Raw genomic sequence first — 14296 nt, forward strand, 5'->3', positions numbered from 1 at the left:
TTTGTATATTAATTTGTATAACAATTTGTATTTGTATACTCCATCTCCAAAAAAAAAAAAAAAATGCTTGTACAGCATTTACTACGACTTAGGCACAATTCCAAACTCTAGATGGGAATTAACTCAATCTTCAGAGCAACCCTCTAAAATGAGGATTACTAGTATCCCCATTTTACAGACGAGAAGCCAGAGGCACAGAATGCTTAAGTAACTTGCTAGTAAGTGGCAGAACTAGAACCCCGACACTTTGGCTCCAATGTCTATGGCTCCAATGTCCACTACGCTATGCTGCATCCTGAACAAAGCCATCATCAGAAATTTAGCAACAAGAAGCAGGACATGTTCTCAAATCCACAGCTCCTGTTTTTAAGCGAAGAAGAGGAAAGACAGAAAAAGAGCCAACCCCTCCCATTTCTCCCAGACCCTGCAGATTCCTACTCTTCTTGGTTTTATGGCTCTAACGATGGCCTATGTTGCCAGTAAGCTGACCCCGGACCAGAGCCAAGCTCACCTCCACCAAGTAGATGAAGGGGGTATTGAGATTTTCCTGACAGGAATGCTTAGTAAAATGTCACACATCTCCTTAGCTAGGATTCTGGCCCAAGGAGATGAGAATGTCTCTTCTGCACATGTTCTGGCTCAATATAAGCCTCATCCCTGCTTCTTCAAAGTGGCCAATGTCTTAAAGCGTATCAGATCTCTAAAGTGGAGAAAAATCACTCCAAGAAGACAACCTCACCTAATGCAGGATTAGTAAATACAAGGTGCATGTCCTAGGGTCCCTTTCCAAGCCCTTTACAGACATGGCTAATCGATCATAGCCTCTTTCCCGCTCAGCCTGGAGGCAGCTCCAGAATCCTCATCACAGTGCTCCAGGCTGCCACTTCCACAGGTTCTGAGTTGGCATTAGAGCTGAGACCTACTTGTCATTCTGCCTCTAACAGGACAAAGACAAAACACCAAAAGCAACAGACTGGAACTAATCCCTCTACCTTCAAGGGGAGTAAAAGGCTTCTCGCCTCCACTGCTCCTACCCCTCCTCCAAAACCCATTTTCATCACAGCAAGGGCTTAGAAGGGATTTCTAAAAGAGAAGACACTGCAAAAAATATTGACCTTGTTTTTAATGATGATATGAGGACTAGGGCCCATGCTGGGAGGTATCCCATGCTCACGGATAATGGTGAATTAGGAACCAATAGCTCAGCAGCAGCTGGACTGGAAAGATCTAATCCTGAAGTCAAGGTAAACTAGGATGCACAGCCAGATTCTTCACTTTATATACGGTCATGCATTCCTTATCCATTCTGAGAAATGTGTAATTAGGCAAGTTCATCACTGTGCAAACGTCAGAGTGCACTTACACAAACCTAGATGGTATATATAACCTCCAGCACAACTAGGCTATATGGGATACCCTGTTGCTCCTAGGCTACAAACCTGGATAGCATGTTACTGTCCTGAATGGTAGGCAACGGCAACACAGTAAGTATTTGCATATCTGTACGTATCTAAACCTAGAAAAAGTAGAGTAAAAATACAGTACAGAAGACAAAAAATGGTAGACTTGTACAGGCCACATACCATGAATGGAGCTTGCAGGACTGGGAATTGCTGTGGGTGAGTCAGTGAGTCCGTGATGAGTGAATGGGAAGGCCTAGGATGTTACACGACTGTAGACTTTATAAACACTGTATATGTAGTCTACACTAAATTGATTTTTTAAAATAAAGTTAATCGTGCTGCAACATTACAATGGCTATAGGGTCAGTAGGTGAGGAATATTGCAGTTCCATTATAATCTCATGGGACCATTGTCGTGTATATAGTCCATGGTTGACTAAAACATCATTGCAGCACATGACTGTATAACCTTCCTTGGACAATCTCCTAGCACTTTTTGATTATTTATTTATTTAAGATGGAGTCTCACTCTGTTGCCCAGGTTGGAATGTAGTGGTGCAAGCTTGGCTCACTGCAAACTCCACCTCCCAGGTTCAAGCAGTTCTTGTGACTCCTCTTCCTGAGCAGCTGGGATTACAAGTGCATGCCACCAGGCCTGGTTAATATTTTTGTAGAGATGGGGCTTCACCATGTTAGCCAGCCTGGTCTTGAACTCCTGACCTCAGATGATCTGCCCTCCTTGGCCTCCCAAAGTGCTGGGATTACAGGCGTGAGCCACAGCACCTGGTCTCTCCTAGCACTTAAGAGAGGGCATATGCATGAATGTGAGCGCCAGCACTGCCCAGTGGAAATAGACTGCAAGCTGTGTATGCAAGTTAAAATTTTCTAGTAGCCACATACCATACAAAGAAACAGATGAAGTTAACTTGAATAATATGTTCTCTCACCTAATATATCCAATTATCATTTCAATATGTAAAAAATACTAGCAAGGCATTTTAGTTCTTTTTCTAAGTCTTTGAAATCCAGTATCTATTTTACAGCAGATTTCAATTCAGATACTAAATTTTCAGTACAGATACTAGATCTGTATTGAGATTTCAAAAAAATTTACAGTTGAAAATACAGATTCCGCATACTGAAGTTCGAAACATTCCCAAATATTTTCCCACAGCTAAAATGAGAGTTGTTTCAAAACTTAAATCAATGAGAATCAAAATGAAAAGTTCAGTTCCTCAGTTGCACTAACCACATTCCAAGCACTCGGTGGCCACCTGTGGCTGGCGACCACTGCATTAGTGAGCACAGTCTGGACCCTGTGTCGGGGAGGGCTCTCCCCAGCCTTGGGCAGATGCCAGCCTCCCATCGGAGCTCCTGTGACTCGGCTTGGTTTCGGGGATCCCAGGGACTGGCTCCTCTGAGCACTCTTTCAGACCTGTCACCTTATGCCCAGTTTTCCTCTCTGCCAGGGACTTTTCTTGGGATCTCTGGTTGGCCTGCCCTCAGCTTTGCCCCAGCACTGGCCTTCGGATCTCCAAGCTCCACAGGCCTTGAGCTAGCCCATCCTTACCTTGCTGTGAGTCCCAGCCCCCGAGCCCTGGCCCCAGTGTGGTTCAGGCACCCTGCATTGTCTGGAAGAGGTAGTTGGGTGATGCTGTGTTCTCTGGTATAAAGAAAAAAAAAAAAAACTGGAGTCGGCAATCTTGGGGTACATCCAGCAATGAGCCATTTCCCATTGTTTTGGGAGAAGGCCCTTGCCGTGTTCATGCCCCCACAAGGCACCACCAAGACTGCACTCACACATCACCGTGGGTAGCCTCTGCTTTCCACTTGGAGAAGTGCTTTGGCCTGCTGCTCCCTTGCCTTCCCTGGTCCTTGTGGTGTGTTTACCCTGACCTTTGGTTCTCCTTCTTCATCCGGCCTCCAGGTTGGTGCAGTATTTGTGAGGGCTGTGCTCAGTCCTGACTGCTTCACCCCTTCAAACCACCAGATCCCCAGCAAGCCATCACTAGGCGATCACATGTTCTTTCTCCCTGAGCCCCAGGCTGCGCTTCCCCCCATCCCTGGGATAATACCCCAAGCCTCCCACACTCCCTGCATTTCCCTATCCAGTGAGAACTTCCACCGGGAGGGGAAAAGATGACTTCCAAGCAAATAATCAGGTCACAGACGCGTGAGGCATCAGAAGCGGAGCCCCCTGGAGCGGACCGCTCACCTGGCAACTTTGGAAGGCAACTCGGGTTGCCTCAGTGGGCTGTGGCAGCCCAAGGCCAGCTTCCCTTACTTGACATGAAAGATCTTGAAGTAACAGAAGACCTCCCCTACAGTTTGTTTAAAGAAGCTGCAGGCAGAGCTGCTGTGAGAAGATGAAGGGATGAAAATCTGAACTTTGACAAGCAGCATCTCACAGGGTGCGACTGCCAGGGGATTGGAACTGTGTGTGACCCAAACCACAGAAAAAAGGTGCCTGCAGCTTGCCAGAGACACACGATGCTGTGTCATACCAGTCACCTGGGCACTGGGGGAGCCACTGAACCTCAGAGGACATACCTCAGACGGGCCCGGCAGAGCTGTCTGCCTCCTGAGGGCAGCCCCTTTTATCCACTGCCTGCTCAAAAAACAGCTGCACAGTGCCCACTCCCGCCCAGCAGTGACTACCCGCCCCACACGAGTGCCTGCTCTGTGTCTCAGGGAAGGACCCGCAAAAATTCAGCCTGCAGGGGGTCTGCTTGAACAGAGGAAAAGCTGTGGGGAGGGGCAGGGATTCCAAGTTCCTGCATTGCCAGGAAACAATTTCCAGAGTCCCAACTGTACCAGAAGAGAACACCACGAACCAGACAAGGAGACAAAGGCGGGTTTGATCAGGTACCACCATTCAGAGGAATTCTCCATCCCACACAAAACTCTCCCTCCAGACAGAGTCCTCCCCAGCCTGCCCCACTCCAATATTTCAACAAGGGCTCCATTATCTTTTCCCTTTCACATCGCTTAGGGCACCAGCACCCTCCACCAGCCTCACATCACACACTACGCCCCCCACGCATACATCATACACACACACACACAAATACACACTCTATATACACAGAAACCCCGCATCTCACACACCACACATATACACAAACCTCACACATCACACACACACTACATACACACAAACTCTACATCACACACACCACACCCACACACACAAACCCCACACATTATATACACACCACACATACCATACACCCCCACACACAACATATAACACACATACATACAAACCCCACAAATCACACCCACACACTACATACACACAAACCTCACATCACACACACCACACACACACAAACCCCACACACCCCACACACACTACATACACACAAACCTCACATCACACACACCCGTACATCATATACACACCACACATACCACACACACATCCACACACACACAACATATAACACACATACATACAAACCCCACAAATCTCACACACACACTACATACACACAAACCTCACATCACACACACCACACACACACAAACCCCACACACCACACAATACACTACATACACACAAACCTCACATCACACAAACCTCACATCAAACACACAAACCCCACACATCATATATACACTACACATACAACACACACAACCCACACCCCACACACAACATATAACACACATACATACAAACCTCACAAATCACACCCACACACTACATACACACAAACCTCACATCACACACACCACACACACACAAACCCCACACACCCCACAAATACCACACACAACCACACACTACATACACAAACTCCACACATCACACACACCAGACACACAACACATACACATACCACACACACATACACCACACACACACACAAGCCCCATATATCACACACACATCACACGTTCCACACATACCCATACAACACAAATACACACTACACACACACACACCACAAATGCCGCACACCACACATACCACACACAACACACATTGATCCCACATTATAAGGAAATGAAGTGTTCCAAGACACAGAACATTTTCCAACGAACCTACACTTACCTCCTTAAGAACCAACACTTTTATACATACACATACTTTTATACATACACATATCCTGGAAGGGAAAAAAGTCTTAAAAAAAGAAAAAAGAACCAACACTAACAACTAAATTTGAGCATCTTGCTGGAAAATTTTCTGAAATGAATGACACAGTTCCCTGATTTACCAAGCCTGTGCACCGAGTGGAATTTATCACTTCCTGATGATTCAGGGATGGATTTCTGAGCCTATCTTTACCACAGTCTGCAAGGCCTAACGGTCTGGCCTCTACTGTGGGCACTTTTCCTCCTGCTCCAGCTGCCCCTCTAAGCACACACTCTCCGGGGATGGTGCCCTGGCCTAGGCTGTCTGGAACACTATCTCCCTAGAGGTCCGCACGGCTCACTCTCTCTTTGCATGCCAATGCCATCTCCAGTGAAGTCTTACTAGAGGCCTTTCCTGGCCATCCTTTTGCCATCTTTCTGCCCCCTTATGCTGCTTTACTTTCGTAGTATTTGCCACCACCTAATATATCTTTCTCTGTTTATTTTCTGCCTCTCCCCACTAGAATATGAGCCCCTTGAGAGCTCGGATTTTACCTGGTTTGTTATTTCCAGGACTGTAACAGTCCTAGAACATAGTACGTGCTCAGTAAATAATTGTCAAGAGAATGAATAGATGCTGCCTTCAGCATTCTGATCTTGTGTGTATGTGGAGGCAGCAGGGGCCACTCCTACCTCACACAGCCCTTCCTGGCTAGGCCTTTGCTGTCAGCTGTCACTTCTCAGTGTGTCAGCAGCTCCTAGCAATTCCCTCATCTTGCTTCATCCAATCTACTATATTTGTAACCTAGGAAAACTGAAAGTTGCCAGGAGATGACCAACCCCCTGAACTACTGAAATCAATTGTTATAAACAATGTTAATTTCCAGACTGTGGCCTATGGGCAATTCCATGCCTGTCTTCTGAGTAAAGTCCATGGGTGTTGTGGCTATTTATGCTCTGCAAAGGGGTCTTTGTAGCTTCCTTCTGGTCTTCCGAGATTGTTGAGATATCTGAAGTCTACTGGTAGACACTTCTGCATACATGCCTGTGTGCATTCTCAGACACACTCACAAATATCTTAGGCTTCTAGTACAGCAGGCAGGGAGCTGCATAGCTCCATCAGACAGTGTTTCAAGGGAAGAGAAAGGGGAAGGAGGAGGGCCAGTTTATTCCTTACGAGAATTTAAAGGTTACAGCCCTTCTCAACACATGTGGTCGAGGTCTCTGTACACCTCACCCTCTGGTCTTAGTCTCCTTAATTCAAGCACTATCAAGACTTAAGCCCTGGCTGAAGGCCATCTCACTTTTGTGTGAGAAGTTCAACAAAGTCCAAGATGATTTCAGCTGATAGGGACCTCCGACATCCTGTAGTTCAACCCTCACCTGACAGATGAGGAAACTACGGTCCACAGAGTCGAAGTGACTCACCTAAGGAAACACAGTCCCTTGAGGGCAGGGCTGAGCCTAGAAGTGGGATCCCTTGGACTTCATTCACATCCTCTCTCCATTCCCTCTCTCCATCCCCTGCTGACAGCCAACATCTGTTTCCATCCTGAGCCACTCCATTCTGCCTGGCCCATCTAGGGGCCTAGGAAAATCCTGTAACAGCACAATTCACATGAAGGCATGTCACCTGCCTCTGAACTCTGAGACAATGTTGTCCCTGCTCTACATAGAGCCACACCTCACTCTGTGAAACAGCAAGAAAGAGGAGCTGGTGCTCTTCAGTGAAATGCGAAGTTATTCCTAATGGGTCTGGAAAAGTGGGAAGGCGGTACCTGGGCAGACCTGCCTCAATGCTGCCTCAAATTTTGCCTGAGCCTTATCTTCCTTACATAATATGATCGACAAGCTTCTTCCAGTTGCCCCCACTTTCCCAAAGTACCTCTGGCCTGCCACTCCTGTCTGGTGTGAAATGTTCACAAAAGTCCCCTGGGTGACCATACTGTCTCTAGCCAGATACAGTTCAAGGGTGCAGCTGAAGTTTAGGGGTGTGGGGAGACAGGCAGGCCAGGGCTGTGGCTTCTCCATAAGTACACAGTTCAAGGGCACTGCCAGCCAGCACCACCCCAGGCAGCAACAGTCAGGGCCCTGGGAGACAGGACAGGTAACCTGGAAATCACACCTAGGTTGGATTGGGAAAATAGAAGTGGAATATGGGAAGGTCAGACTCAAGGTGCCTCCACCAGGCAGAAACACGTATGTAGGCCTCAGTCCTGGGAGAGGAAAGATGCTAAAGACCAATGCCTCCAACTTTGCAGCTTTGCCTCTGACCAGCCTTGGCTTCCTCTCTCTGTCCTTGCTTGGCAGCTCCAAAGGAACAGGGCAGAGAGGAGTACAGCAGAAGTTATGGATTTCTGTCCTGGGCTGGCCTCAGTGCATGGGGCCCGCCTATTTCCCAGGGTGCAGGGCTCTTGCTGTGCAATAATTGGGCCCTATTTCATGACAGAGAGTCTTTTTTCTCCCTTTCCCGCTGCTGTTGGGTGCACTTAAGGGCCAACGGGGAGTGTGTAGAGAAACCCTCGCCAGCCTTTGGACTGCTCCAATGTTGGATGGTTCTGTGAGAATGTTTTCCTTCTGCTGCAAAGAAATTTCTCTCCCTGTATCTTTCACCTCCTGGCTCCAGTTCTATTCCTTGGAACCCTACAGAATAATTCAAATAAGTCTCTTGCCTTTTCTGAAAGTTGGCTCAATGCTAAGTTTTGATGGGGAGTCAGAAGTGTGAGATGTGGTTAAGAAGGTTATACTTTGATTTTGGAGTCAAGAGTGATCTTAAACAGTCATCAAATATGTTTTTAAAACAATTATCTTTATTGGTTTGAACACTGTCATGTCAATGGGTGCTTATTACAGAAAATGTGGGGGTAAAAACCCAAAAGATGGAAGGAGGGATTGCCCATAATCCTGCCTCCCTACTGCCAACATTTTGTTCTGTATAGTTTTTGCATTTTTTTCCCCAACAAATGTTTGTGGAGTGAATACAAAGCAAGGTGCTGATTCAGGTGCCCCAGAAAAGATGCACTGATAGACCAGGCTTGGATCTTGCCCAGAAGATGCTCCAGGGGAAGGAAGACATGAGCCCGGGCTTTGGAGTCAGAAACACCTAGTGTCAGGTGCACTTACTAGTTGTCAGAGCATGAGTAAGCGTGTTTACTCGTATGAGAACTTAACAATGGCACCTATCTCATTAGGTTGTTGAGGGGATTCAGAGAGGTAAGCTTGTAAAACACACAGCATCCAGGTCTCCAATGAATGTTGTCGTCATCAACATAACAGAGTATACAGTGATTATGGAGGCTAGACAGGTAAGCTTTCAGAGAAGAGGGACTAAACCACTTGACAACATTTTCAGAGTGGGCTACGCACAGTCGGTGACCATACCAGGCAAGCACACTGATTAACTGAACCGAATTTACTGCCCAAGTATAATCAGCGTTGACTCACGTCTGAAAGCTTGGCTCCTCTGCTTCTCTCCACGTCTGTTTAGCCTCCTGTGTCTTTGCTTTACTGTTCATGGGGAAGGTGCTTAAGGTCTCCTCAAGAAGCAGACAGGGTATAAATCTTCAATCTTGTAACTGTAATGAAGACTTGGCTATAGGCTCCCCTCTGACCTCAGGGAAGCTTCCTCCACTACAGTGAGACAGTCCTGTGGGCAACTCAGCCTGGTCCTGGTCTACCAGCGTCCCCCTACCTCTACCTTAAATGGCATTTCCAGGCCTAAGGGTTTCCTCTGCCTGCAGAGAGGACAAACACAGCCACCAGGGAAGGAAGCCATGCTCCCAAAGCTCTTGGAGCAGCTGGTGGGGGGGGGAAACACTGTTACAGCACAGAAGTGAAAGACCTGCAGAAGAATGAGCAGCACCCTAAAACTAGTCCTGCGCTCTTGGATCTCTGGCCTTCCAGCAAGGTAACTCTTGGGCTGGCAGCCGACAGTTACCAACAAAGACCTCCCCACCCCCAGTCTTTGTTGCCTCTGGGCTGACCCCATGTCCCAGAGGCAGGTCTCAAAATGGCCCAGGAACAGACCCCATTGACAGGAAATCAGGCCCTTTATATCTGAACATTTTTGGCTGGGCACGGTGGCTCATGCCTGTAATCCCAGCACTTTGGGAGGCCAAGGTGGGAGGATCCCCTTGAGTCCAGGAATTCAAGACCAGCCTGAACAACATGGAAAGACGCTGTCTCTACAAAAATTATAAAAATTAGCCAGGTGTGGTGGCACACACTTGTAGTCCTAGCTATTCAGGATGCTGAGCAGGGGAATCACTTGAGCCCAGAAGGTTTCAGTGAATCATGACTGTGCCATGGCACTGCGGCCTGGGTGACAGAGTGAGACCCTGTGTCCAAAAAAAAAGAAAAGAAAAGAAAAAAAAGAAAAGAAAAAACTCCAAACATTTTGGCAAAGGGAATTGTGGGTGTTTGTGCTTCTTCCTCCTCACTGTCTTTCTCAAGTGTAGTACCTAAACCAATTAAATACAAAATCACTTTCTGTTATTATATTTAGGCAAATCATATTCCCACAGTTCCAAAATGCACACATTATAAATAAAATATAAATTCTTCTAGATCTTATTAAAGCATCTGCTCTCTGAGAACACTACCAGAAAAGCCATCATTTGCATCCCCTTCTGCTAGGTAAGCGGGGGCTTCCTGCAAGGCCCCAAGAGTTCCTGTGGGACCTTCTCCTGACAGGAGCATGTCCCTCCATAAGCAGAAACTTCGCAACACCCTTCAGGAGAACTCCCTTAAAGCCATGGATTTACATCTAGAAATGGAGCTATCTTCTGCTTATCTCAGGATCAACAAACCTTGCAAATGATTGAACTCATCTTCAGCAGACAAAATAACCAAGGTCCAGAGATGTTAAGTATTGTGTCCATGGTCATTCAGCAGTATCCCAATTTCAGGCTAAGAAACTCCGGTTTAAGAAAACTCTTGCCTAAATCTTTCACAATTCTAAATAGGAGACTGTTGACGCAAATGAGTGCACCTATACCGAAAATGAATAGTCTTTTTAAAAAGTGTAAAGTGGAATTCCATGTAACACCTTAGCCTCCCACCCATGCTTGTTAGCGAACTGGCATATGGAAAACCTAAGTCCCAAACCAAAACAACCACAAATGTTCTTCCCAACTGTGAGGACTGAAGACTCAAGGCCAGCTGTGTCTGCCCTGCCTCCCAGTTTGGCTGCGGTCCTGTCCCAGCATGCATCAGTGTAGATTCAAGGGGATGTCCCCAGATCTACTGCCTCGCCCATCAAGTACAGCATAGAAAAATCACAAACCTTGCCACATCGTAAGCAGCCATATAGGGATGGAATCAGTATCTCCCTTTAGCTTTACAGATTCCATAGCCAAATTTTTCACATCAAAATTGGTGACACATGGGCTGACAGCAGGACAGAATATTAAAAATCAAGACCTCCTTGAGAAATCTGGCCATACGGTTGCCATGCCGACACCCTATAATGCCAAACAGGCATCGCCAAAGTCCAGAAGCAACTTGGCTGGCTTTGAATAGTCCAGACATTGTGAAAGCAGAGCTGCCTCCAGGTCCAGGCGCTTCTGCAGACCCTCCCTTTCCCAGCTCAGCTCTCTGATTCCCCAAGGGAGTGCTGATGACGCCTGTCTGAATTCGCCAGCCTCTGACAGCAGGGCTAGCCACATCATTCTCTAAGAATCTGAAAATCCACATGCAGCGTCCTGGCCCAACTAGACAGAGAAATGTTTCTGAATAAGTAGTTACCACAAACTGCAGGGAGAAAGTAAATCCTCAGCTGCACCTGCCCCTTTTAAGTTGAACAAAGGGTTCTATGCCTGCAGAAGCTTGAACATACATCCCCCTACCTCCTTACTTAGAGCCAGGTTACAGTTGATAATACAATATTAAGGTGATATGAATACAATATAATAATATTAAGGGGATGTGAAGTATTGACTGCTCCCAGAAATGGGTGAGAATCCTATTTCACTCCTTTAAGAAGCCTTGCTGTGCACTTTGGGAGGCTGAGGCGAATGGATCACATGAGGTCAGGAGTTCAAGACCAGCCTGGGCAACATGATGAAACTCTGTCTCTACTAAAACTACAAAAATTAGCTGAGAGTGGTGGCGCATGCCTGTGGTCCCAACTGCTCAAGAGGCTGAGGCATGAGAATCGCTTGAACCCGGGAGGTGGAGGTTACAGTGAGCAAAGATCATGCCACCTCACTCCAGCCTGGGTGACAGAGTGAGACTCCATCTCAAAAAATAAAAGAAGTCTTGCTGTGTGCATCAATGTGGAGATGCAAGGAGCTTCCAGCATAGTTCCTGCATGCGTTACTTACATTCAGCTGTGAATCACATGGAAGTGAAATAACTGGAAGAGAGGAGTACAATGATACAATGCAAGGCAGTTGCCAAAAGTGGTGCATGACTGGGGGGTCAGTGCTGGTGGAACAGGCATCTAAAGCTTAAGAACAAAGAGGGAGTTGGCTGTGCCCCTAAGTGGCCACAGAAGGCTCTGCCACTCCCAGGGACTTCCATCCTCCCTTTCTTCCTGCACCTTCACTTCCCAGCTCCCAGGTATCTCCCTGATACTCCTTCATACTTTAAACTTAGCTTCCCGCTCTGAGACCTTTTCTTACCTGCAGCAAGTCAAACCCTGTGGGAATAAGCATGGACAAGAGGATGTTTCCTGGTGATTCTCATGACCTCCAATTCCCATCCCTCAAAATCAGTGCTGAATCCTTCCAGCAGGTCCCCTACACCATTCTGGGACTCTTGAAAAATGTGAGCGGCCCTCCCAATGGATCTTGCAGGACTCTGGAAGGAGCAGGAGAGAGGTGCATGGGCCAGGTCAGGGTTCAGGTTCCGGGTTCGGAAGCAGAGGCTCTGAGCAGCAGTCCCCTGTGCTCTCTTCCTTCTTCTCCTCCCTGCCCAGCTTCTTTCTCCTCCCCTTCCAACTCAGACCCTCCTCCCATCACCTCACCAGAAAGAGGGACACAGCACTAGGGCTGTTCCTGTCACAGAGTATGAATGTGGCAGCTTGGGCTCCTGGGGAGGAAGCTCCCTGGGGTCTGGAGGCCACTGCTGGTTTGGACAGTTCCAGCTCCAACCTGTCCCTCTGCTCAGATCACAACACTCTGGGGTCTCAGCACAGGAGGCTTTTCCTCATCAGCTTTTAGTCCTGGGAGGACAGCCCAGAAGGGAACAGTGCACCTAATCAGGCTTGCCCCCAGAGAATTCACCCAGACTGGTAACTAGGACAAAACCCACAACCTCACCCCCCATCCCCCAGGTCTCCTCAGGCAAAGCCTTGAAATAATGGTTCCTTTGCAGGGGACTCGGAATCTGGGGCAGGATGGGAATATGAGGGGACACTCTCCAATGAACTTCCCGATACTCCTGGGGTTCAGATCTGCGTCTGGATGCGTTTCTCAGATTCGGCTCCACACAAGCTTCAGCCCTCCGGACCTTGCACCTCTGCTGCAGAGCTCCTCATCCCCCCACCCCCAGGCCCAGATCTTTCCTTGTCCGAATCGCCACGCTCTCTCACTCCCTTACCCCCGCCCCACTCGGCTCTCCTCTTCCTGGTCCTCATCCGGCCAGGCTGCCCCGCCCTGGTAGGTCTCGAGGGTCGCCCGAGGCTCCCGTCCATCAACCGCCCCTGTCTGGAAGAACGCGCCCGCTCGAGCGCGCTCTCGGCGGGTGCCAAAGCCTCCCGCCTCAACAGGTGCCCCTGCCTGACCACACACAGCTGTCACCTGGGGCTCGGACGGAGACAGCGACAGGATCGCCCCCTGCAGGGCGGCTGTGGCTCCGCACGCCCCCGCCCGGGTCCCCAGAGCGCCAAGGGCCCCCGCAGCCCCGCCGCCGCCCCCGCTGTGCCACACCGCCTTTGTTTTCCCGCCCGCTTAGATGTCGCGAGGCTGACTTCATGCAAGGGTATCGCCAAGCTCGGGCGCTGACACTGCCCGCCCACCCGTGGTGGCAGACCCTAATGTTGGGAGTGAGGGACGCGTACAGTGAGAGACCTCTCCCCAACCCAGAGAACTCTAGGGGAGCTGAGTGTCCGCGCCGAAGAAGCGGGTTCAGGTTGACCCGGGCTCAGAAGGGGACTCGAAGCCAGGCGCAGCGCCTAGAGAGCCTTCCCTACGCACGCCCCCACGCGATGTCCTTTGCCCCCAGAAGGCTGGAGAGGGGCTGCGCACTGCCACCTACGCGCTCGGCGGCTCCCACAGCCCGCTGGCTGCGCGCTGGGCCCGGCAGCCTTCCGGGGCACACGAGGCTCCTGCAGCCCCCAGGCCCCCGGCCCCAGCAGCGCAGAGCCGGGAAAGCCGCCACGTTCCCAGCCGCGCGCGCACGCTGGGCCCACCAAACTTGCAGCACTTTCTCCCAGCCCCCACCCTCTGTCACCCTCCCTTAGTCGGTGCGCCCCAGCCCAGTCGCCCGGCAGAGGTTGCCATAACAACGGGCAGGAATGCTCCAACATATACAAAGCCGGCCCGGCGCAGCGGGCACTCAGCCCCTGGCCGGGCCCCGCGCCCCCGGCAGCCGCGCAGGGGCTGGACGCACGCCGCGGCTCCCTAGCCGGCCGCCCGACGCTCGGGGCGTACTCACAATGAGCGGGATGGTGCGGTCCTCGCGGAGCTGCTCCGGCCTCCCGCCGGCCCTCTGCGCGCCCCGGCCGCCTGAGGATGCTGCGTGGGCTCGGTTGTCCTGCCATAAGTAGTAGAAAGTGCCCAGGATCCAGGCTACGGTCAGGATGGCGATGGCATTGGCGCGGATCTTCCTCATGGTGGGCAGACGGGCGCCCCGGGTGGGGGCCGGGG

The 14296-nt window shown here is 49.7% G+C and overlaps 1 protein-coding gene across 1 annotated transcript in view; it reads right to left on the reverse strand.

Annotated features, from left to right (window-relative positions):
* GALNT16 (polypeptide N-acetylgalactosaminyltransferase 16) overlaps positions 1-14296 on the reverse strand; it is a 98488-nt gene extending 84192 nt beyond the window's left edge. Inside the window, exon 1 of the mRNA XM_011949678.1 lies at positions 14085-14296. Within this exon, the coding sequence (XP_011805068.1) occupies positions 14085-14261 (177 nt within the window). The 5' untranslated portion in view covers positions 14262-14296. The remainder of the gene's footprint in view (positions 1-14084) is intronic.

This window comes from Colobus angolensis, unplaced genomic scaffold (genome assembly GCF_000951035.1).
Source record: "Colobus angolensis palliatus isolate OR3802 unplaced genomic scaffold, Cang.pa_1.0 Scaffold3, whole genome shotgun sequence".
Taxonomy (NCBI): domain Eukaryota; kingdom Metazoa; phylum Chordata; class Mammalia; order Primates; family Cercopithecidae; genus Colobus; species Colobus angolensis.